At 42.2% G+C, this 25,805-nt stretch overlaps 1 protein-coding gene across 1 annotated transcript in view; it reads right to left on the bottom strand.

Annotated features, from left to right (window-relative positions):
• Positions 1-934: 934 nt before the first annotated feature.
• The window catches only part of LOC124719073 (serine protease 33-like), a 177,106-nt gene continuing 152,235 nt past the window's right edge, over positions 935-25,805 (bottom strand). The window contains exon 6 of the mRNA XM_047244755.1: positions 935-1,330. Coding sequence (XP_047100711.1) covers positions 1,148-1,330 — 183 coding nt within the window. The 3' untranslated portion in view covers positions 935-1,147. The remainder of the gene's footprint in view (positions 1,331-25,805) is intronic.

The following is a 25,805-nucleotide window of genomic DNA, read 5'->3' as shown; positions in this document are numbered from 1 at the left end:
CTTGTAATTTGTGGAGTTCTGTTTTGCTGATGATGCAAATGGCTCTATCTTCATCCACAGGTGTTTCCAACATTTGCTGTGGTAGTCAGATACATTCTTCCTTTTTTCTTCTCTCTCTTTAAGCTTAATAATCCCACACCAACTTCTTTTCACTTTTAGATATTAATTACAATACATGTTAATTTTTTTTTTTTTAGTCGCCTGTCTTCTGATGAGTTCCTCTCCTGTGCTATTGTTTTCATCTCAGAGCAGCACTTGCAACCTATGTCCTTAATTATTTGTTATACATATTCCAATTACTGTCTTCCTCTACAGTTTTTACCATATGCAGCATTACAGTTTATGAAGGGTAAACTGACATGTGAAAGTGTGAGATGAGAAGACAATGCAGTAGTCACATGTAGTGGGGATGGGGTGGGAAAAAAGAGAAGAGAAAGGAAAACGGTGAATGCTGCTATGGAATGGCCATTCTAGTTAAAAATAAATAAATAATATTCATCAGACTCTGAATTTCAGTAACACATTAGTTGACTATTCCACTTTTCTTTCTCAACATCTTTTACCTGTTAATTAATATAAAAGTTTTCTGAACTTAATGCTTTGTTATATTGTAAAAAACTGTCACACGAGGTGAGGAGGGGGAAACCCAATGTTTTGTGTGTGGTTCTAGTGACTTAAAACATCTGTTCTGTTACCAGAAAATTTTTATGTCAGCTGCCTCTGGCTGTGAAAGCACGCACAATATATATGTTCTATGTCACTTTTGACTTACATTCAACAAAGGAAAGAAAGGAAACCATGAAGAAATTCAACAAAAGGCAACACAAGAATAGCATTGACATTGTATATGGAATCCTGGAGGGTACTAAAACAAAAAAAAAAAGTATTAAAAATAAATATCTTTTCTTTCTTACTTAATAAAAACACACAGAGCTTGTAAGACAATGAACAACTTAAATATCTGAAGCACTATGTTCATTATTGCTCCTCTGTTCCTCTCTTTCCACTCTGTAACACTGAAAGTCATTTATGGAAGAAAAATAATCTTTTTCACACATTGTTTTACTAATCTGTAAAGAGAAACCACTGAAAACTAAGTTTTTTGCACTCTGAATGTCTACTGGCACATCTTCAACTTGAGATGACTTCACTGAACAGATTCATATGTGGTGCTATTGATGGTGTCGTGTATCCAGGCCAGGTAGTGGGAGACGCGGGTGAATATGTCCGGCAGGCCGGGGTGGGCACAGCCAGACCCGAATGACGTGATGCCGGCCACGAACCACGTCCCGTCACCAGAGGGGCACTGCAGTGGGCCTCCAGAGTCTCCCTTGAACGGAAACGGAAACAAAAATTGAGCAGCTTTCATAATTTCTTCCGGGTTAGACAGACGCATTAGCAGCACACATCAGACAGACTGTTGTTAAGTGGACCAGCATTATCTTTTGAGAGAGACTATCATAAGCACCAGTATGTGCTACATATGAGGTTTACCTGGAAAAGAACCTGTCTTTTAATGTACGAGTCTTGTTCTTCTGTTTTTAAGAATGAGCAGTAGATGTCGCCATTGAGTAGAGAGATTACTTTTGTTTCAGAATTTGTTATTTGTTATTGCTAAATAATGGCAGCTCAGAAACTGGACAAGTAATTTGTTTATAGTGAGTGTTTAAAGAAATAATGTCGTGTCACATGAAGTTTTTTGTCGAATTATTTTTTATGATTTTCATAAAGGCTTTACTTGGTAACAGTGCCTCAAATCATATCATTCCACTTTTTGTAATCGATTATCTTCAGAAAAGACTCATTTACAAATGATCTGCAGAATTTTGTCACAGTAATGCTTCAGTCAGTGGTCAAATTCATGAAGACTGACTGCAATTGGTTGTCATTGAGAAAAACATTGACAATGTGTGTTACGTAACTGAAGAGGTTTGGTATGTGGTTTACCTTTGAGATAGAGGAATCCCTAGGCATTTTGAAGACTATATTCCATCCAATATTGCATAAAAATTTAATTGTGAAAAAGATCTGTTCCTGACGGATTCAACATAGTGTGACTGAAGATCAAAATCGGACACATGTTAACTGCTGTAAGGGAATGGTCAACATATTTAACCACAAAATACAAAATTAGTATACAACATCATAAGAGCATACTTATTTTGGTTATGAGCACCAGTCACTTGTCTGAGGGTTCCAAGATCAATTGAAAACAACTGACGCAGTTACGACATGATGCCCTTCTCTCAACTTGTTGTGACCATCGTTTTAGAGGACTGAAAAACTGTTAATGCTGAGTGGTGTACAACAGTCTGTTTGCAACAAATGATCAATGAAACTACCAAAAATGAGGATCATCCTTCACTGTGATAGTGCCAGCTGTCACTAAGCAGCTCAAAAAGCTGACTATTTGAATGAAAAACAAATGGCCAATATTCCCCCGATTTTCTGTCTAATGACTTCTTTTTGTTTCCATATGTGAAACAAAAAGTGTGTGGTTAGCTGTTTTCAATATCTCAAGAAGCTACAGAATAATTTCAAAACTGTGTTTCTGAGGTAGTAACATGACAGCAGAAGAAATGTTTCCAGATGTGGTCTGAGTGCAAAAGTTTACAAATTTTAAAGATAAATACTTTTTTGAAACAATAAAATGACTACTATAAAAAAGCTTTTCTTTTGTTTTTTACCTGGTTGCAATGAGCTAATTAGTTTCATCAGAAATGCTGGCAACCAAAAGTAATGGAACTATAAAATTCTTCATGGTGAATGATGACAGCCAAAACCGTTGCAGGATAAAGATTTATTAAAATGCTTGACCATGGTTTTGGTATATCTAAATATACCTTCATCAGAAGTAAAATACCTAAAATTACATCCTGCAATGGAGATTAATAAAACAATTGCGCCAAAGGTGTCGTCAGTAGTTAAAACATCATCTCCACTTATACAACATGATTATGTCCATAATCATTGCAGGATGTAATTTTAGGTATTTTACTTCTGAAGAAGGTATATTTAGATATACCAAAACTGCGGTCAAGAATTTTAATAAATCTTTATCCTGCAACTGTTTTGGCTGTCATCATTTACCGTAAAGAATTTCAACAGTTGCTGTTTCAGCCATGTTTAAAATCTGGAACTATAAAATTCCATGGGGAAAATCTTATGAGCAAATAGGTAAATTTGGAAGGAAAGATTAATTCCAAATGAAAACTATTATTCTTCTTTTCAGTAACATATTTATATTAGCTCAAACTTAGTTAGTTTAAAAGATATTGTTCACTGAAGATCTCACCTGATCCAATCTTTTAGTGAAAATTATAGACAAACTACTGCAAATTTCTGGGATCTGTCAATGTACTTTTGATCGCCTGATTTTTCTGTATCTACTGACACCCAATTTAAAGGAACAAGGTTTCTTAATTATAAATTGCTAACTTTTCAATATTAATGAATCCCACCATCATAAGCCAGGCATTCTCAGCTACATAAGCATAAAGTAGTACTGCATATTTTAACAGAAGCTGCTCATGATAAATTATATACAAGCAAAACATAATCACAAAGTCAACAGCCGATAAAAGATGAACTTTCTGACCTACAGAATTTGTAAACTATTACAAATTAACAAAGTTGAGCAACATCCTGTAGCGAGTCTATAAGCCAAAAGCTCATGCGATTTTCAGTCAGTCTGCTCTTAGGTTCCCTGCAATATTCTTAACCAAGAGAGTATAGATTGCATAAGATTTGTATATATTACAAGGGCATGCTGAAAATAATGCCTACAGTTCTTTTATTCTGCTCTCAATATCGGCTGAGGTACTACAGGTCAAGCATATTACCCAGTTGACTTTCCTGCTTCCCTGATACAGGACTCTCAATTTTACTGTGTAACATGGCAGTTGGTAATTTTACTATGGTGGTTCATGAGAAACTGTGTGCTGTAATCTGAGTTTCCCATTACAGAAAACTGTCCACACATGGAGCACCCTCATGACAATGCCTGAACACACACGAGCATTGTGACTAATGCAACAATCTGGCACTTCAGGTTTGCCGTCATCGATCATCTTCTGTATAGTCAGACTTGGCCCCATCTGATTTTCATCTGTTTGCAGAACTTAAAGATCACCTTTGAGCACTTCACTTTGTTAGTGACTAAGTAGTTCATGAGGAGGTTAGGGTATGGCTCTGTCAGCAAAGTCAAACTTTCTACAATGACATTGTCAATAAACTGCTCTCTTGTTAGGAGAAATGTGTCTTGCCGGGATGACTATGCTGAGAAATAAATATTATATATAAAAACAAAGATGAGGTGACTTACCGAACGAAAGCACTGGCAGGTCGATAGACACACAAACAAACACAAACATACACACAAAATTCAAGCTTTCGCAACAAACTGTTGCCTCATCAGGAAAGAGGGAAGGAGAGGGGAAGACGAAAGGAAGTGGGTTTTAAGCGAGAGGGTAAGGAGTCATTCCAATCCCGGGAGCGGAAAGACTTACCTTAGGGGGAAAAAAGGACAGGTATACACTCGCACACACCCACATATCCATCTACACATACAGACACAAGCAGACATATTTAAATATGTCTGCTTGTGTCTGTATGTGTGGATGGATATGTGCGTGTGTGCGAGTCTATACCTGTCCTTATATTATATTTAAATATTCAGAGCCATCACTTTTCAGCACACCCTCGTATTTGCCTGTCACAGCTAAAATTCAGATCCATGTGAATACTTCCGCAATACACATTTTTCATAGTCTTTAACATTAGCTAGTAATACGATAAAAGAATCATAAATTGAAGATGCAGCAATACTGTAAGCTTTAAAAAAGCAGGGCCATCTAGCATATTTAGTTTCAAAGGGAACAGCAGCAAACAGCTGAATAATTTTGAGGTTTCACAACAAATGTTTCTTGGTAAACTTGCTACTAACAGGAATCGATATCGTTTCCTTAAACTGATACCAGCGGATACGTATAACAGTGTGGCAGGGCAAGATGGGAGTTCGATGCATCCCTTGCTCTTACATGTGTAGTTTTTCTATAAGGGTACACTCTTGTCCATGATACTGTCACACTTACTAAATGTATCAATGCACTGCTCTTCTTTGTATTCTCTTTTAATCATACCTGGTACAGCTCCCAGACCGAAGAGTTAACACTCGAGGTTTGGTTGAACAGTAAAGATTGGTTTCATAAGTTACCAGTGCCTTCTTGTGATTGAATTACACTTCTGATGATTCCTCCAATGACAAAGTATGACATCCGCCTTTTGTAAAACTATTGTTACATGACATTTCCACTTTACATCACTCCATAATCATAACTCCAACCGGCATGTTTTGTCAACTGCCTTTAATTTGGTCACTGACTTGCTTTGAACGTGGTTGTACAGTTAAAGACTAAAATATTGGAAGGTGAATTATTGCTGTCTGACATACACTCCTGAAATATGATAGAATATACTTCTTCCTATTTAAGTGGAGTTTTTTTTATGTTTGTTTATGTTGAGCAATGGTGGTTTGTGCAAAATTTTTCAAATGTTCTACAGTATTATAAAAATAAACAGTTAGTGTTTCACTATGTCATCACGAGGAGTATGACTTAATATTGTTGTGGTATTAGCTCTATCTTATGCGCTAGGATCAAGTGTATTCTTTATATGTTCATGACTGTGGTGCACATTGTTGTCGCTGGGCACAGTTAGGAGTGTTGCCATCTGCTTCTGGTTAGTTTCAGTGCCTGTGCGAATGAGTTGCAAATGAGCCCACCTGTTCCTTGAATTGCCCCATTAGGGGGACGCTTCTGTCAGATGTTGTTTACTATCTGCCATTCATCTTTCTTTCGTAGCAGAAATTCTGTCCTCCTAAGACTGTTGTTTCCATTCTTTGACCTTTTTCTGGAGTTTACGGGTCAGTCTATGGGCCTCTCTCTCTTGTCTTCCAGGTTACAAAAATGAACCCACTGTTCATGACTTCTCTTTTGTTTTGTATCTTCAGTTCCTGAAACAATGGTGGGAATTTGTCGAAGTTGGGTGTCTGTGAAGAAGTGTTGTGAGGCTGCTCTTTGTTTTCCCTTTTTAATTTTCTCTGTCAGTGTTTGGTTTGTGAAACTGACAGTTTGTGATAAGAGGATAAGTTGTTGACCATCCTCAATTGCAGGTTAGGATTTAGTTTTTAATTACTGCAATGTCCAGGCATGGGAGTGCAGATGTGTGAAGTAAGGTGTCGTCGTTGGTTCTCTGAATCCGTGAACTGTTATGTTGAGGTTTGCTTTGAGGTCTAACAGGATCCGTCCTTTTGGGTTGTTTTTTGCGAGTTATATGCTCTGTTTTTGCTATTTAAGTATCCTCCTAGGACTACTCTGTCATAATCTAAATACTATACGCATATCATCTGGGATGAGACTCTTCTCTGGACTCAGGCAGGCAGCATTGCCATTTGGACTGTGACGTCAAGTGTTCACAGCCATGGCAGCTATACGTGACGGTGGCATATTTCTCTTTCGGCTACGGCAGTGATCCCTCCACCTCATTGTCCTTTTTGTTCCATCCTGTAAACATTCACGTTTATTATCGACTCAGTTGTTTCTTGGAGATGGGTTTCCGAAATGAGGGCGATGTCTATCTGGTAGCGATGTGAACTCAGTCATCTTTGTATGCAGTCCATTTGCATTCCAAATGCAGAATCTAAAGTTTTTTGTTCATTGGCGGCCGTCCGTTTACGGTGTGAAGAAAGCCTTCTGAACAGTCTCAATTACAGAGTAAGTATTTTTCAGTTTCTGCTGCAGTGCAGTGGTAGTTTGGTGGCATGGTAGACTGTGGCAGGACTGTCGGCATCTCACTGGTGGATAGGCGGTGTTGGCATATGATTCTGTTTGTCTTAGCTGTCTCGGCTGTCGTGATGTCCTGAGTGGTGCCGTTTGTTTAGGTTAGACTTCTTGTATTGCTGGTGTGGGTTGTTGTTGGGAATCTTGTTCTTCTGGCACTGCTGAATTTTCATGATAATCGTACACTGTGTGGGTGGTTTGCTTGCTAAAGTCTTCATTTGTGGGGCCATAGGGTCCGCAGTTGCTTTATAATTCATGAGAGTATTTTTCATCCGTCGTTGCAACTGCAAAAAATGCGTGATTTTTTCACCAGACGCGTTTCGCTTTATTGAGGTAAAGCACCGTCAGTGGCCTGTAATTAAGTTATTTACATTTTGATTTGCTTTTTAGATCGAAAAAGAGTTCGTTGAGAATAGGTTGATTTTTACTTACGGTGATTTTTCGGCTGATTTCTCGTTTATATTTTGTTCTTGTCCTCTGCTTGTACACTCCTGGAAATGGAAAAAAGAACACATTGACACCGGTGTGTCAGACCCACCATACTTGCTCCGGACACTGCGAGAAGGCTGTACAAGCAATGATCACACGCACGGCACCGCGGTGTTGGCCGTCGAATGGCGCTAGCTGCGCAGCATTTGTGCACCGCCGCTGTCAGTGTCAGCCAGTTTGCCGTGGCATACGGAGCTCCATCGCAGTCTTTAACACTGGTAGCATACCGCGACAGCGTGGACGTGAACCGTATGTGCAGTTGACGGACTTTGAGCGAGGGCGTATAGTGGGCATGCGGGAGGCCGGGTGGACGTACCGCCGAATTGCTCAACACGTGGGGCGTGAGGTCTCCACAGTACATCGATGTTGTCGCCAGTGGTCGGCGGAAGGTGCACGTGCCCGTCGACCTGGGACCGGACCGCAGCGACGCACGGATGCACGCCAAGACCGTAGGATCCTACGCAGTGCCGTAGGGGACCACACCGCCACTTCCCAGCAAATTAGGGACACTGTTGCTCCTGGGGTATCGGCGAGGACCATTCGCAACCGTCTCCATGAAGCTGGGCTACGGTCCCACACACCGTTAGGCCGTCTTCCGCTCACGCCCCAACATCGTGCAGCCCGCCTCCAGTGGTGTCGCGACAGGCGTGAATGGAGGGACGAATGGAGACGTGTCGTCTTCAGCGATGAGAGTCGCTTCTGCCTTGGTGCCAATGATGGTCGTATGCGTGTTTGGCGCCGTGCAGGTGAGCGCCACAATCAGGACTGCATACGACCGAGGCACACAGGGCCAACACCCGGCATCATGGTGTGGAGAGCGATCTCCTACACTGGCCGTACACCACTGGTGATCGTCGAGGGGACACTGAATAGTGCACGGTACATCCAAACCGTCATCAAACCCATCGTTCTACCATTCCTAGACCGGCAAGGGAACTTGCTTTTCCAACAGGACAATGCACGTCCGCATGTATCCCGTGCCACCCAACGTGCTCTAGAAGGTGTAAGTCAACTACCCTGGCCAGTAAGATCTCCGGATCTGTCCCCCATTGAGCATGTTTGGGACTGGATGAAGCGTCGTCTCACGCGGTCTGCACGTCCAGCACGAACGCTGGTCCAACTGAGGCGCCAGGTGGAAATGGCATGGCAAGCCGTTCCACAGGACTACATCCAGCATCTCTACGATCGTCTCCATGGGAGAATAGCAGCCTGCATTGCTGCGAAAGGTGGATATACACTGTACTAGTGCCGACATTGTGCATGCTCTGTTGCCTGTGTCTATGTGCCTGTGGTTCTGTCAGTGTGATCATGTGATGTATCTGACCCCAGGAATGTGTCAATAAAGTTTCCCCTTCCTGGGACAATGAATTCACGGTGTTCTTATTTCAATTTCCAGGAGTGTATTTTTGAAGTACTTCCTGGAACTTTTGGCATCCTCTGAATGTTGCAGAGTGTGCTTCCCCACAGTTTGCACATTTTGGTTTTTCTGCCCTGGGGTGGGTGCATTCCACTGATCTGTGATGCCCTGCACAACGGACGCATCTCACTACCATACTGGGATAATTCGCAATTTGTTCGAACCGCTGGCAATGTCGGCATTGGACAGCACCAGCACCGTCCTTGCTACCGTATGTCTCAACTCGCACTCTTGTGTACAAGAGAAAGCGGACGTCACAGATTTTGTCACTGTCCTATCCTGCAGGCAGGGTGACACAGTAAACTGGTTCGTGTATGAGCTCTTTTGTATTTTGTCAGGAATTTTAAACTGGTTGACTTGTAGGACGCTGTACCCTTTCTCTGGAAGTTCTTGAAGCAATTTTTCTCTGCAGGCAGAAACAACGGGGTGTTCAAAAAGCCTCTCCGCAGTGCCGTATGATTGTTAGCCGCGCGTGCCGTACGAATGTTCGCCTGCTTGGGTTACTTTCCTAAAAGTGGACTCTAACATTCCACTGTTTCATTTATCTCAGCCAGCATCAGTAGTATCCATTTAATTCAGTTTTCCCGGAGACAACACTCCCACATCGCGATACTATGCGAGATTTGGCTAACAAATTTCGAAGTACGGGTTCAGTGACAGATGCACCAAGAAGTGATCGTCCTAGCGTTTTGTCTGAGGATAAACTACTCGATATTTCCGATAAAATGTCCATGAGTCCGAACAAGTCAGTAAGAAAGCTCGCCCAGGAAATCGATGTTAGTGTAGGAACGGCCCACACAGCTGCAAGGAAAAAATTAGAACTTTTCCCATACAAGTGTCAGTTGTGCAAGAACTGAAAAATACTGATCATGTCAAGAGACGTCATTATTGTCAATGGTTCAAAAATTTCGTTCAACAAAATGGAAGGGATATTCTGAATGAAACGTTTTTCACTGATGAGGCGTGGTTTTACACGAAATCGCAAAATTCTCGTACGTGGAGTACTGCAAATCCATTGTGTATTCATGATGAACCACTTCATTCTGTTAAAATAGCAGTTTGGATTGCAATTACTAGACGTAGGATTGTGGGTCCCATATTTTTCAACGAAACAATAAACGCACAACGATACTGCAGTGATATTCTGTACCCATTCATAGGAGACCTTGAGTTAAGTGAAATACTGAACGGTTATTTTCATCAAGACGGTGGAACCGAGCATACAGCTCGCGTTTCAATGTCACTGCTTGCTGATGGTTTTGGTGATCGCATAATTTCACAGGGACTTTGGCCTCCACGATCGCCTGAGCTAACACCACCTGACTTTTTCTTCTGGGGTGCAGCGAAAGCAACTGTCAATGAAAACCGTCCAAAATCAATCGATGAACTGAAAACTGCAATATCCATTTTCACTGCTTCTGTTACAGAAGGAATGTTACAGCTTGTGTTTGGAAACATGATTAGACGAATTGAATTGTGTATTCAACAACATGGGGGACATTTTCAACGTTTAATGTGAAAATTTGTAAGTAGAAATGAATACTCAGTAAATTAATAACTTGTATTTCACTGAGTTTCATTTCGGTATATTCACTGCGGCACACGGCACGCGCGGCTAACAATCATACGGCACTGCGGAGATACTTTTTGAGAGAAAAAACTTTGATTGCCCTTTGCTCGTCAAAGGTCTTGAAATGGCAATTGATGTGATCGTTTCGGTAGATGGCTTTAAGGCTGTCATCTAGTTGTCCTTTGAGTACTGTACTTTATTGAGCTCTCTGTAATGTTCGGTGTGGTAAATGGTGACCCGTGATACCTTCTGGAGCATGTTCATCTTGATGTCATAGTTTCATAGTGTTTTCTCTTTCGGCACTATTGGCGCGTAGCAGTGTGTTGTCTGCATTCCTTCCCTCGGCTTTTTATGCAGGTTTTCATATTCACTATGGGTGTCGTCGTTCTGTCTTCATGTTGTGAAATCCTCCATATCATGATTCAAGGGTGCACCTCCTTCTTAGCAATCTTGTTCCATCGTCGCTTCACCGTCAGTGTTGTGGCATTATTGTTCTTCTGACACTCCCAGTGGTGGATTATTGGAAGCTGCTGCTGGATTCTCAGCGTTTTGTCTAGCTTGTTGGATGACATGTCGCATTCCCTCGCAGATCTCTTTCTATTTCTTTTGGTGGATAATGAAAACATCTTCGTACAGTTTAGACGCATATTTCCATTCTTATGTTTTAGTACGGCGCCCGTGAATGTCCTATTCCGGGAGTCTGATGTTTCTCTGTTTGTCTGTCCTTGCCTCTCGTAAACCATGTCCACAGCCTAGGTTGCCAGCGCCGATGATCCTCCAGTCTTTGCCGTGTCCGTCGTTATGTCAGACATAGGAGATATAAATATAAAAGAAACTGGCATATTTTGTTTATTTTCACTCCATGATGTCATATGTTATCATACCTTGGAGATAACTCCACAAACAAGAGAAAAATGTTTTAGAGTACAGAAGCGTATAATAAGAGTAATGAGTAGTATAAATCCAAGAAAATCATGTCGAAACGTTTTCAAAGAATTGGACATATTAACCACAGCTTATCCGTATATATTCCTTAATGAAGTTTGTTGTAAATAATACATCTCTTTTTCCAACTAACTGCTTAGTACACAGTATCCATACTAGGAATAAGAACAATATACATAAAGATTTAAAATCACTTACTCCTGCCCAGAAAGGAGTCCAGTATTGAGCAACGCATATTTTCAATAAGTTACCAGCAACCATTAAGAGTTTAGTTTCAGACAAGGCACAATTTAAACATAATTTAAAAGAATTTTTGGTGGCCAACTCCTATTCCATCCATGAGTTTCTCAACAAGTGCAGTAGACCATTTTAATGAAAATTTATTATACTTTAATTTTTGACAATACTTGATTGTAACAGCCAAGTAACTACCTACTGTGTGAATGATGGATGTATGGAAAGTAGATGTAAGTCTAAGTCTGTAAATAGTGGACGTTTAATTTTAAATCTTGTACATAATCTGACTGTTCTTAACTGAGGATCACTGAAACGAATAATTTACTTTAAATTTTGACAATACTTGGTTGTAATAGCCAAGAAACTAGCAAATGTATGAATGATGGATTTAATGAAAGCAGATGTAAGTATTAAACCTGTAAGTATTAGAAGCTTAAATTTAATTCATGTACATAATTTTACTGTTTATTGACTGAGGATCATTAAAATTAATGAAACTCAAGTTTTTCTAATTACATTTTTGTAATGTGTTTATCTGTCAAGTTCCACACCCAGGAGGATTCCCTCTTTTATGGGTCTATGGAATGAATAATTAATCTAATCTATAATATTCTTCTCGGGTATGCAGCCGGACCATAACGTCTTCATGACACACTATTTCCGCGGTCCAACTGGCCGCCATCTTCAGGTGAGAACGCTGGTGCACAATCTCGCCGGAACTGACTTCCCAGCACAAGCGGCAGCCCCTATATAGGCCGCAGAAGACCCACAACGCGTGCGCGAGGTGCCGTAGCTGCCCTCTAGCGCAGTTAACATGCCGCGCCGCCAGTTGTGGAAAGAGGCGAAATCGAGACATCGCTGTCAAAAATAAAAGAAAAAAATTTTTATTCCGACAATTGAAACACAGATCGTTGTTTTTTAATGTCAGATAACACCGGGTCCCAAGTCTTCCTTAAAAGATAACCCTTGTCTCTATTAATAAGATTGTCAGATAAACGAATCTCTATGGATTCTTTTAAAACACAGTCCCAATAGCGAGATGCAGGGGCAACCATTTGTGTCTCGTCATAGAGCATTCTGTGTCCCTCGGTGAGACAGTGCTCCGCCACTGCGGATTTCTCAGGCTGAAGCAACAGTGTGTGCCGCTGATGCTCAACACATCGGTCCTGAATGGTCCGGATTGTCTGACCAATATAAGCGTTCCCACAGTGGCAAGGGATCTTGTACAGACTGTTTACTGCGCTAGAGGGCAGCTACGGCACCTTCTCGCGCACGCGTTGTGGGTCTTCTGCGGCCTATATAGGGGCTGCCGCTTGCGCTGGGAAGTCAGTTCCGGCGAGATGGTGCACCAGCGCTCTCACCTGAAGATGGCGGCCAGTTGGACAGCGGAAATATTGTCATGAAGACGTTATGATCCGGCTGAATACCCGAGAAGAATATTATCAATTATTACGCCGGGAAAGCCTTCGTAGTCTAATCTAATCTAGTCTAGTGGAGTGGCCGATGAGGTTGCCGACGTGGCAAACCCCGCTGGACGGCGATCGACCAACACCAGCGTGGGTACGGCTTTTACACGTGCACGCGCGGTACGATCGCGCTCTCCACTGCTCCAGTGACTCCGCCAGACCCAGTGAGTTTAAAAATTCACGAGTGGCTAAAAGCCCCTATTGCATCAGCGCCTCACGTGTGCATATCTGTGGCTACAGGCTGGTTGAGGTAGACCTATTACACCATCTACGCGTGATATACCTGGCGCACATGCGCGGTAGACGGTAATAACGAGCGAAACGCAATTAGAACTGTCTGATCTCTCGTAAAGCTGTTCATTCTACCACGCGAAACACAAGGGGACCGTGTGACATATTGGAACGTCATTCGTTCAAATTATTTATGTGAGCTCAAAGTTCCTATTTAATAAGAAATTGTTTCTTATCATTATTTATTAAATAATTGTTATTCTCTTATGTAGGTAACTACTGTTCTGAATTACAGACTCAACAGTTACTTTTATATTACACAGGTATTTGTGTTTATACAGCATTTTGCACATGGAGGGCGTACTTGTTTTTGGAGCTGTTGCCCTGGCAGTGACAGTAAATCTTCGGATTAGGGCAGAACGACGAAAACAAAAAGCCAGACGTTCTTGGGCTCCACACTGGCTGGAAAGAAGGGACGGAGGCAGGTGATCATATTCACTGTTTATAAAAGAACTAAGGCCCGAAGACCCGCAAGAATTTCGAAACTTCGTGAGGATGGACATGGCCTGTCTCGAGTAGCTGGTGTCTATGATAGAAGATGGAATTAGCAAGTGTGACAGAGTCATGAGGGAGTATGTCTCACATCCCAAAGGTAAGAATTAAATCATACACTACTCGCCATTAATATTGCTACACCACGAAGATGACGTGCTACAGACGCGAAATTTAACGGACAGGAAGAAGATGCTGTGATATGTAAATGATTAGCTTTTCAGAGCATTCACACAAGGTTGACGCCGGTGGCGACACCTCCAACGTGTTGACACGAGGAAAATTTCCAACCGATTTCTCATACACAAACAGCAGTTGACCGGCGTTGCCTGGTGAAACGTTGTTGTGACGCCTCGTGTAAGGAGGAGAAATGCGTACCATCACGTTTACGACTTTGATAAAGGTCGGATAGTAGCGACATTGCTGCTCGCGTTGGTCGAGATCCAATGACTGTTAGCAGAATATGGAATCGGTGGGTTCAGGAGGGTAATACAGAACGCCGTGCTAGATACCGATGGCCTCGTATCACTAGCAGTCGAGATGACAGGCAGCTTATCCGCATGGCTGTAACGGATCGTGCAGCCACTTCTCCATCTCTGAATCAACAGATGGAGACGTTGGCAGGAGAACAACCATCTGGACGAACAGTTCGACGACGTTTGCAGCAGCATGACTGTCACCACGGAGACCGTGGCTGCGGTTAACCTTGACGCTGCATCACAGACAGGAGCGCCTGCGATGGTGTACTCAACGACGAACCTGGGTGCAGGAATTTCAAAACGTTATTTTTTCGGATGAATCCAGGTTCTGTTTACAGCACCATGATAGTCGCATTCGTGTTTGGCGACATCGCGGTGAACGCACATTGGAAGCGTATATTCGTCATCGCCATACTGGCGTATCACCAGGCGTGTGGGTGTGGGGTGCCATTGGTTACACGTCTCGGTCAGCACTTGTTCGCATTGACGGCGCTTTGAACAGTGGACGTTACATTTCAGATGTGCTACGACCCGTGGCTCTACCTTTCATTCGATCCCTGTGAAACCCTACATTTCAGCAGGATAATGCACGACCGCATGTTGCAGGTCCTGTACGGGCGTTTCTGGATACAGAAAATGTTCGACTGCTGCCCTGGCCAGCACATTCTCCAGATTTCTCACCAACTGAAAACTCTGGTCAATGGTGGCCGAGCAACTGGCTTGTCACAATACGCCAGTCACTACTCTTGATGAACTGTGGTATCGTGTTGAAGCTGCATGGGCAGCTGTACCTGTACACGCCATCCAAGCACTGTTTGACTCAATGCCCAGGCGTATAAGGCCGTTATTACGGCCAGAGGTGGTTGTTCTGGGAACTGACTTCTCAGGATCTATGCACCCAAATTGCGTGAAAATGTAATCACATGTCAGTTCTGGTATAATATATTTGTCCAATGAATACCCGTTTATCATCTGTATTTCTTCTTGGTGTAGCAATTTTAATGGCCAGTAGCGTATGTTTATACGTTTTGTAATATACCAACCTAGATCACGAATAAAATATCGGTAAATGCCCTGTTGTGATGCAGGCTGGTTGTAAAATTACGTTTCCTGGCGATTGGGGATTCTTTTATAAGTCTGGCTTTGAGCCAAGAATAGCACAGCCCACCATTCCAAAAGTTGTGGATGCACGTACTGCAGTTTGCAACACTTTAAAGGGGCAATACTTAAAGGTGCACTTGTGTTATCTTTCCGAGTTTGGAGTGTGTTTGTGTTACTCGGAGTTTTGCAGTCCTCGTCCGTCGCATTGGGCCGAAGTGGACTGACTTTCTCGCCTGTCACTGACAGTTTCTCTTTTCTGGCATGCTGAAATTTAGCGAGAGATCCAATCAAACCCAACATGAACTTTCACAAGCAATGGCATAAGGCATTACGACACAAATCGAAAATCACCGCGTAACGTTATATGCATATTACTAAGAAAGAAACGATTGCTGAGTGGCAAAAAAAAAAAAAAAAAGTTTTTTTCTGCATTTAAGAAAACGTACTTACTAAAAAAAGACGGAAAATCTCCAACTCGAAAATCCGAGTTAGAACTGCTCTCTATTTTGGCGCGCGGATAATGTGTGTGCTAGTTTCTGTAGTTTCATCCTTTCTATAGCTAGATAGCTGTCGTGCTCGACCAGTACCGTTCACGACGGATCGACGTGTAAATACATCCTTAACACATGAGTTGCAGTAATCCTTCTCACAGCCAATGTTAACTAGCCGTGACATTGACGGTGGTCAGAATACTGAGAGGCGCCATTCTATGGGTTTTTCTGTGCTGAAGGTGAACTGCTTTATTTGGAGAACTGTTTAATTTTTCTTTGCAACTTGTTAAGTGAAATATACAGGGTGACTCACTAACTACAGCCACCAAGAATAGTTCCGAAAGTATGATAGGAGCTGAAAACTTTGTGGGACGAAAGTTGCATGGGGCAATGGAGGCCATAATATGACGGTTTTTTGTTGCTAGGTGGGGTCACGTCAGAGATATGAAGGTCAACTTTTTTTTTAATGGCATGCTATAGTTTGGTAGTTATTTTTTGATACCGACTATCGAGACGAATCCAATGATGTGTAACAGTAAGGTCTTTGAAGGTCACAAAGGTGGCATGAACGTCCATTTACAGAAGGTGTTCGAAGTGATGACCATTGGCGTCAATGCAGTGCTGAAATCTTATCATGGGTTGAGTGGTATTCCTTACCACTTCGGCAATTATCGAAACACATGCTCTGACAATTCTCTCTCGTAGATCTTCAGGTGTAGTTGGAACCACTTTATAAACTATGTCTTTTACGAATCAGCACAAGAAAAAATCCAGAGGTGTCAAGTCTGTCGAACAAGCCGGCCACGACACATCTCCTCCGCGTGTAATCCAATGATTTGGGAATTGTCTCTGCAACTCATTTCTAACCTTCAGCGAAAAATGAGCCGGACACCCATCGTGTTGATAGCACATTCTGTTCCTTGTTCGTAAAGGTATTTCTTCCAATAACAGACCTAAGGTTTCTTGCTAGAATCTGGTGTACTTCCTACCATTAAGATTTCCTTCGATGAAACAGGGGCCTATAATTCTGTCCTCCAGAATCCCACACCATACATTCACCGACCACGGTTTTTGGTGTGCAACTTGCCGTAGCCAGCATGGATTTTGCAGATGGCCAATAATGCATGTTATGCAGTTCAACATTTCCATGGTTCGTGAATGTAGCCTCGTCAGTAAATAAAATCAGAGTAATAAATGCGTCATCCCTCTGAACCTGAAGTTGAGCCCATCGGCAGATTTCAAAACGACGCATACAGTCCGTATCAGTTAATTCTTGGTGGAGACTGATATGGTAAGGATGATATTGATGGCGATGCAGAACAGGAACAACACTACTTTGGCTCATGCCAGATTCCCTTGCGATTTGATACGAGCTAACACAAGGATCTCGAACCACAGTGGCAAGAGTACCAATTTCCGTCTCCTCGTTAGTAACTTCCCTTGGCGGATATGTTTCCCATGCGTTAAAGATCCAGTTATTCTCAGTTTATCAAAATGGTTTAAATGGCTCTAAGCACTACGGGACTTAACATCTGAGGTCATCAGTGCCCTAGAACTTAGAACCACTTAAACCTAACTAACCTAAGGACATCACGCACATCCATGCCCGAGGCAGGATTCGAACCTACGTCCGTAGCGGCCGCGCGGCTCCAGACTGAAGCGCCTACAACCGTTCGGCTACAGCTGCCGGCTCTGTGAAGTAGGATAGATTGTGATCTGTGGCATCTCTGCCGAAAGAGAACAATGCTGGCGGGCGCATAAGTGGTTCGGAGCACACCGTTCATCGTATATTGTTGAACATGGAGCTCTGAAAAAGAGCCTGCTTGTTCACACATTGAGCCAATGACATCGTCAATTACGATTACAGTGGGCACGGGAGCATCAGGAGTCGACCGTCGATCGATGGAAACGTGTCGGCTCGCCGGGTGAACCACATTTTTGCTACTTCGGGTGAACCACATTTTTGCCACACTAAGTCGATGGTAGTCTCCACAAACGCCGTCATCGAGGTGAACGGCGGCTTGAAACGTGCAGGGCACCACGGGCGCAGGCGGATGGGAGCAGTGTTACAGTCTTGGAGACATTCTCCTGCGCTTGCGTGGAACCTGTAGTAGTAATCTATGACATGCTGACAGCTGCGAACCATCTGGATCCCTTCATGCTTGATGTCTTCCCCGACGGCGATGTCATCTTTCTGCAGTATAACTGTCCGTGTCTCTGAGCCAGAACCATGCTACGGTGGTTTGAGGAGCGTTATAGCTTACTCACGTTGATGTCTCGGCGACCAAATCCACCTGAAGTACATCATGTGGAACCCATCTGGGTCGCTATCAGGCGTCACTATCACCGTACGCAAAACAGTGGCCCGTTATTAAGGCGAATTACAAGACCTGCGCGTAAAAATCTACTGCCACATACCTCCAAAAACCTGCCAAGAAACTGTCGAACCATGATGCACAGAATCAGTGATATATTTCGTTCCAAAACCGACAAACAAGCTATTAAGCAGGTGGTCATAATGTTTTGGCTCATCAGTGTCTGCTTTGAATCGTGTGTTGCTTCTTGCCTCTCAGTAAGCTTTGTAGCATAAGTGACGAGTAGGCTGTTATTGTGCCAGGTGCTATTATGCAGCAAAAACATTCTACATCGAAGTGCATATTTGTAAATGGGATAGTGTGGTATAGTACTTACACCGTACGGTATGATACCGCATTTAGTAAATTCTGGTTATGCAGAATTCACTAGAAGATCCAGTGACGAAAGCATGAGACTGTGTATTATTTCCACTAGAGTGGAAGGATGCTCGTAAAACGTATAGTTCTACTGAGATGTGTTGTCCTTAGTACTCGTTAATAACGTGTGAACACATTTGCGTAACTACTGTTGCGTTTTTATCAAAAATGGCTCAAATGGCTCTGAGCACTATGGGACTTAAGATCGGAGGTCATCAGTCCCCTAGAACTTAGAACTACTCAAACCTAACTAACCTAAGGACATCACACACATCCATGCCCGAGGCAGGACTCGAAACTGCGACCGTAGCGGTCGCGCGGTTCCAGACTGTAGCGCCTATAACCGCTCGTCCACCCCGGCCGGCGCGTTTTTATCATTTACAAGGAAGAATGCCTTAGTCATTAAGACTACAAAGTAGACTCAGTGGCAACAAGCAACACCGTTCAAAGAAGGAATACACATTCATTCCGTGACAAGATATAATAAAGTTGTATACCAATTCTGTCAAAAGCTACTAACATGGAGTGCTCCATTAAATGCGAGAAAGTAAACAGGACGGATGCGAGCTAAAATAAAGTAGAATGCGAACAATATACCTACAACGCATTTAAATCGAAGAGTTCACACATGGATTCGTAAGCAGTAACGAACATACATTAGTTCACAGAATACTATGCAACAGAACCAGCTTCTGTTTTACCGGTGTATGAAGCAAAAATAAAAGTCGAATAATTTATTCCACAGAATACCACGGATGTGCGCAAAAATAAAGCAGAAAACTGCAACATATTCACAATGCTATTCACAGTGGAATACACACAAATAGTTGCAATCAGGAATACAATGCAATGAAACCCGATTCTGTGTCAGATGATTTTTAGGTTTTGACATGTGTTAAGGAGCAATTTTTCCATCTGATAATGCCCATATGGTCAATATTATTATTGGGTTGTACACATTCACAATTTTACAGTCTAACGGCGAACATGGCATCATTTACAAAATTTTGCATGACTGTGAATCCCAGCTACGAGAAGTTGATCTTAGTTTTGATTGAAACTTCTCGAATACGTATATTATTTAGCAATGTCACAAAAACATCTCACCGTGGGAAGTGACGCAATGGTTATCGCACTGGACTCGCATTCGGGAGGACGGCGGTTCAAACCCGCGTCCGGCCATCCTGATTTAGGTTGACCGCGATTTCCCTAAATCGCTTCTGGCAAATGTCTGGATGGTTCCTTCGAAAGGGCACGGTCGGCTTCCTTCCCCATCCTTCGCAAATCCGATGGGACTGATGACCTCACTGTTTGGTCCCATTCCCCAAACCAACCGAAAACATTTCAGTTTGCAGACATGTACTTTTACTATAGACTACAAGGCCTACCCATAAACTATAGGGACCGATGGCCTTTGTAGTCTGGTACCTTCGACCCCCACAAACGAACCATAAACAATAAATGCAAAGTGTTGTCATCTAAATCGCATTTATAATTAAAAATACCGTTTTTCGCGCGATGTGTTCTCATAAATTCACTGCCAGGCCACAAGGAGTGCTGCTGTCGTTAACGCCATTCTCACACTGTACGAGTTTCACAAGCACTAACTTGTGTCTTTTCAGAAATGAGGCGCGGTAGGCTTCAACTGAGCAACCAAAACGACTGCCAAATGAAGGTTTACAACATGAGGAATATGTACAACGTGACAAATCGAAAGAGAAAATGTGGTGTCGGAACAGACGACATTAAGTATTCACTTTTCACCCACTGGATTACTAATAATTTAAGTACTGGATAGTACATGTAATTTGAAAATAAATTGCGGCCAGTTTCATAATTCGTTTTCAGATATATACGCTGGCTTTATGGAAGTTCCAGACAATAGAATTTGTACAAGAGCGTTATGTACCCTCATATAGCAAGGCAACTTCATTAACATAAAATGAACATAGTTACAGTTTTCACGTTTGTACTTTTACGTAAAATCGATTTTGTCCAAGTGTTCGGTATTCTGAAACCCACTATTAACTGCATGCATGTATTTTCCGGTTATTTTTGACGTTATATTAGATTGTTAACTATTTGCTGTATACTGTACTTTGCCAGGCATCCTGCCACCAGTATGATGGTGCAGCAGTGAGTGTATTTAGTAGTGAGTGTATTTACACAATAGCTTTGTACGTAATATTATTTTCTCCAGAAATTTCATTCAGGCTTGCTGTGTGAATCTGCACGTATGTAAAAGTGAAAACTTCATTTGTCTTTTCGCTTCTGATGTCTCAATGTGTATTTCACTGATACGTTTGAACAGGTTTTTTTAACCTGAATGTTAACTGACTACAATACATTTTAGCAATGATGTTAATAAATACTCGCTAGCAGCAGCAGTGTACAGATTACTTCATTCAACTAATCTTAATTTGGAGTTCTCGCCTCCATATTTTATTTCAATGCTGTCTGGACGTTTCCTGGCAGCATGTATAATCCACACAAATGGAATTTTTGCATCTACTGCTACCACCACAACCATAGAATTTTTCGCGTAAAAACTGACGAGCAAAGAACAATACAGCTTTGAGTGTCATTTCTAAACAGAATGAAATAATATTCGGCAAAACTCCACCAATACCGAACGCTTCTCAGGGGATCCGACAGAAAGCATATTACGCTCCCGTCCTTAGCTAACATAGTATTGTAATTAAAAACCAGAATATTGCTGAAACTATAGCTTATAAATTCAGAGGTTTCAGAACTTCATCACTGTCTACTTAATGCCAAATGTTAATACCAAGTAATTAAATTATTCTCCACAACCCTTAAACACAAAGCTGAATTATAGGGTTGTCAACTTTCAATGGAGACGAAACAGGACAACTCAAATATGTATTATTATTATTATTCACAATACATTGCATAATACATATATTATGCCGTTACGACAGGAAGCATGCATTTAATTAACAAGATACTCACTGTTAATACTGCGAATACAGCCATTTCTGCCAGCCTCTAGTTTTTTGCTTGTTGTGTTTTGAAATTATATTTCACAGCTTTAATAGGTTTTTTCCCGTTGTCGGATTTGAGAAATTTAGCAATTTCAGCACATTTCATACGGTAGTTAAAATTCCAAAATAGTTCAGCTTTCACCGTTTACACTGTTTCTTTCACTGCTCTAGGCATTTAGCATCACACTGAAAATCCGCTCTACTAAAACACTGGACGGTGGCACTAGAACACGTTGAACCACTTTCAGCAAATTATGTGCTTTGCATCTCTTAAAAAAAAGTAACCCATTTGCTTGAAATGTTTGAGTCTGATAAGTCCTTACTGAACGGCAAGACGTCATTCAGTGCACATATTTCGGAAAATAATTCGTCACCGTTTATATTTATGTTGAAATAAATTTTCATTGTGTTCCCAAATTTAAGGGGCTCTTCAAGATTTAGCTGAGAGGTAAGCTTGAAAATTGAACCTTCACTAACGTCAAACCATTTTTCTTAATATTCCTTGCTGAACTTCTGTGACAAATTTTTCTTGTTCCTGTTGCGGACATTTTTTCATCTCTTGTAATACTTTGAACCCGAAGAAATTATTTCTTTGTCTATTAATAATTTCTGTACGCAGCTTCAGGAATACAGAATATATTCTAGTTATCTGTATATAATCAATTTTCACGTGTTTCATGGTTGTATTTAATAAATACACAACGTTGTGGACAAAATAAATGTAAATCTCAGAGAGTGTTACTGTCGCATATGTGTCGCGAATGTGCTGAAAGTGTATAGCTAAGGATATAATACTGCACAACGTGTGCCAGCAAAGGAGTAATGTGACGTCAGCAGGGACGTTAGGAAGCAGGAGGAAATGCGTTTTTGTGGTAAATGCAATGTGGGCTACGTGACCAGCAGCATAGAAGCTACTGGAAGGAGCCGGGGTCGGGAGGCCAGACCCTGATCGCATGGGAGACGCGTCATGCGAGCCTACACTATGTGATCAAAAGTATCCGAACAACCCCCAAAACATACGTTTTTCATATTAGGTGCATTGTGCTGCCACCTACTGCCAGGTACTCCATATTTGCGACATCTGTAGTCATTAGAGATCGTGAGAGAGCAGACTGGGGCGCTCCACGAAACTCACGGACTTCGAACGTGGTCAGGTGACTGATTGTCACTTGTGTCATACGTCTGCACGCGAGATTTCCACACTCCTAAACATCCTGTTTCCGACGTGACAGTGAAGTGGAAAAGTGAAGGGACACGTACACCACAAAAGCGTACAGGCCGACCTCGTCTGTTGATTTACAGAGATTCTCTGCCTCGTGATGACTGGGTGTTGTGTGATGTCCTTAGTTTAGTTAGGTTTAAGTAGTTCTAAGTTCTAGGGGACTGATGACCATAGATGTTAAGTCCCATAGTGCTCAGAGCCATTTGAACCAACTTACAGAGACCGCCGACAGTTGAAGAGGCTTGTAATGTGTAATAGGCAGACATCTATCCAGACCACCACACAGGAATTCCAAAATGCATCAGGATCCACTGCAAGTACTATGACAGCTAGGCGGGAGGTGAGAAAACTTGGCTTTCATGGTCGTGCTACTGCTAATAAGCCACACATCACGCCGGTAAATGCCAAACGTCGCCTCGCTTGGTGTAAGGAGCATAAACATTGGACGATTCAATAGTGTAGTGCCACAGTAAAATTCGGAGGCGGTGGTGTTACGGTGTGGTTGGGTGTATCATGCAGGGGGCTTGCACCCCTTGTTGTCTTGCGTGGCACTATGACAGTACAGGCCTACACTGATGTTTTAAGCACCTTCTTGCTTCCCACTGTTGGAGAGCATTTCGGGAATGGCGACTGCATCTTTCAACACGATCGAGCACCTATTGATAATGCACGGCCCGTGGCGGTGCGGTTACACAATAATAACACCCCTGTTATGGACTGGCTTGCACCGAGTCCTGACCTGAATCCTACAGAACACCTTTGAGATGTTTTGGAACGCCGACTTCGTGCCAGGCCTAACTGACCGACGTCCTCAGTGCAGTACTCCGTGAAGAATAGGGTGCTATTTCCAAGAAACCTTCCAGCACCTGATTGAACGTATGCGAGAGTGGAAGCTGTCGTCAGGGCTAAGGGTGGGCCATATCGAATTCCAGCATTACCAATAGAGGGCGCCACGAACTTGTAAGCCATTTTCAGCCGGGTGTCCGGATACTTTTGATCCCATAGTGTATGTAAGTGGAGCCGCCGGCGCTGCTAGGAGGTTCAGATTCCGATCTCAATTTGCCTCAGACGCTGGATGGAAGTTAGTTTCTCGTGGCACCTGACAGCACAGGGTACATGCAGGTTACACAACATAATCAATTTGTTAGTGTTTCATGGGATTCAACTGTAGTATCCGGTCCTACTTCGTCGTTCAGTCTCAGTTATTATTCAAGAGTTCCTCGTACTTTTTCCTCGCAGAGTTTCTTTATCTGAAAAAATTCCAGCCCGTATTCTCAGGCACCAGGTCTTAGAGATGGACGAGACACTTCACAATTGGACACAGCATCAGCTTCCATCCTGATCCTCTCGCAGGATGCTACATTACTTCATCGTCCACTTCACTGTTGTTTTCATGGGCTACAAATGTCCAAATAAGTTCAGCGGTATTGTCTTCACCCTGGCTTAGAAAATAGCACTTCAACAGTGGCCAGATCAGGAACAATGTATCTACAGCAGGAAAAAAGAATGAAAAGGTGTGTAGGAATATGCCGGAGTAGTGTGGAGTACTCTGCAGGAACTCAAAGAAATTCATCTCACTCACCTTCTTCGCGCTTGAAGAAAACTCATTAAAGAGCTTAACCAATAATGATTCAACGTCTTGTGACGGTAGTTTTAGCCCATATTTCTTATTATTATGCAGTATACGGTATGTATGTTACAATGTCCTTCAATAAGATGTGGTGTTTCAAACATTTTTTCAGCTCCACGAAAATAGATTGGTTTTTTCCGCGATTGACGGAACAGTTGTCAGCACCATAAGCAATTAGTTGCGATGCTGAAAGACCAGGCTTAATTATAGAAGTTGATGCTTCGTCAGCGGCTTTGGAAAAATCTGTAACAGCTGACGTCGTTCCCGGATAGCAACTGTGAATAATTTCATATTTCCTTTATTTGAAACATCACCTGCAGTCGATACTGTGTTGTACCAACTTTTTCCCACATTCTCGTGTGAAGCCAATACATTCTTTACTTTAGTTCGTCCACAGTGAATCTTGGATGGTAGTTTCGACTCTTGAAACAAAAAGTGAGATAGGGGGGCGTTTCCACAGTCTTGTGAACGGTAACTGATGATGTTTCACTCCATTATATGTTAATATTAGTTCCTTTACTGACACCTCCTCTTCCTTAGTAGTTCCGCTTGCACGACATACCTTTGAAAAGTGGAGTTTCTTAACACATGCTACACCTTATCAATGTGAGCCTTGGTACTTGCATGATGCTTTGCCGCTTTCATTGAGTCGTATTGCACTGTAAAACTTACACGGCATGTTTTAAAATATGCGGTATACTCATCTTCTTTCGAAAGTCATCCCGAAACGTCTGTTTCTTGTAGCCATTTGTCATTGAAATAACACGTCGCTGTTTTTTAGCCTGCTGTATTTGAGAAGCTCACTGTAGTACGACGTTATATACGCACACGTAACAATCAGTCATTACAATGCCGTTCTTAAACACTTCAACTTTAAACTAAACGCATGCCGTCTGCGATTCACGTAATACAACCGCGACAAATGCTTCACTACATCAATCGGCCGCGCGCAGCAATGGGTATACTTCGCGCGATCATTTTTTCGACAGCGGTATTCCTTTTCAAATCAGTACGTCTTCACTGCAAGCACTGATAATAAAATGAAAATGTGACATTGCCACGGCTTGCTTTGTTTGTTGTTTTTTGCCCCTATACAATATAACTGGGCAGTAGAACAAATAAACTGATATTGTGACTCTGCTTTATTACCCACATGTAAGTGACATGCTGCTGTGATAGGAAAATACAAGCTATTGTTGGCCTGTCTTTCCTAGTTCGTTCTTACTGGAGCGGCTTTCACATTACTGGGCGACAGTGGACACCACAGTGTAATAAAAATACAAAGCCTCTTTGAAACGGGTAGTAAAATAAATGAACGCGCCAACTTTTATTAAAATACATTGGAATTCGTTGTGACAAATCCACAATGCTCCCAACTAGTGACACAATCGAATACAAA

Source organism: Schistocerca piceifrons, chromosome 10, assembly GCF_021461385.2.
Source record: "Schistocerca piceifrons isolate TAMUIC-IGC-003096 chromosome 10, iqSchPice1.1, whole genome shotgun sequence".
NCBI lineage: Eukaryota > Metazoa > Arthropoda > Insecta > Orthoptera > Acrididae > Schistocerca > Schistocerca piceifrons.
The sequence above is the reverse complement of the archived record's forward strand: the minus strand, read 5'-3'. Positions and strand labels throughout refer to the sequence as shown.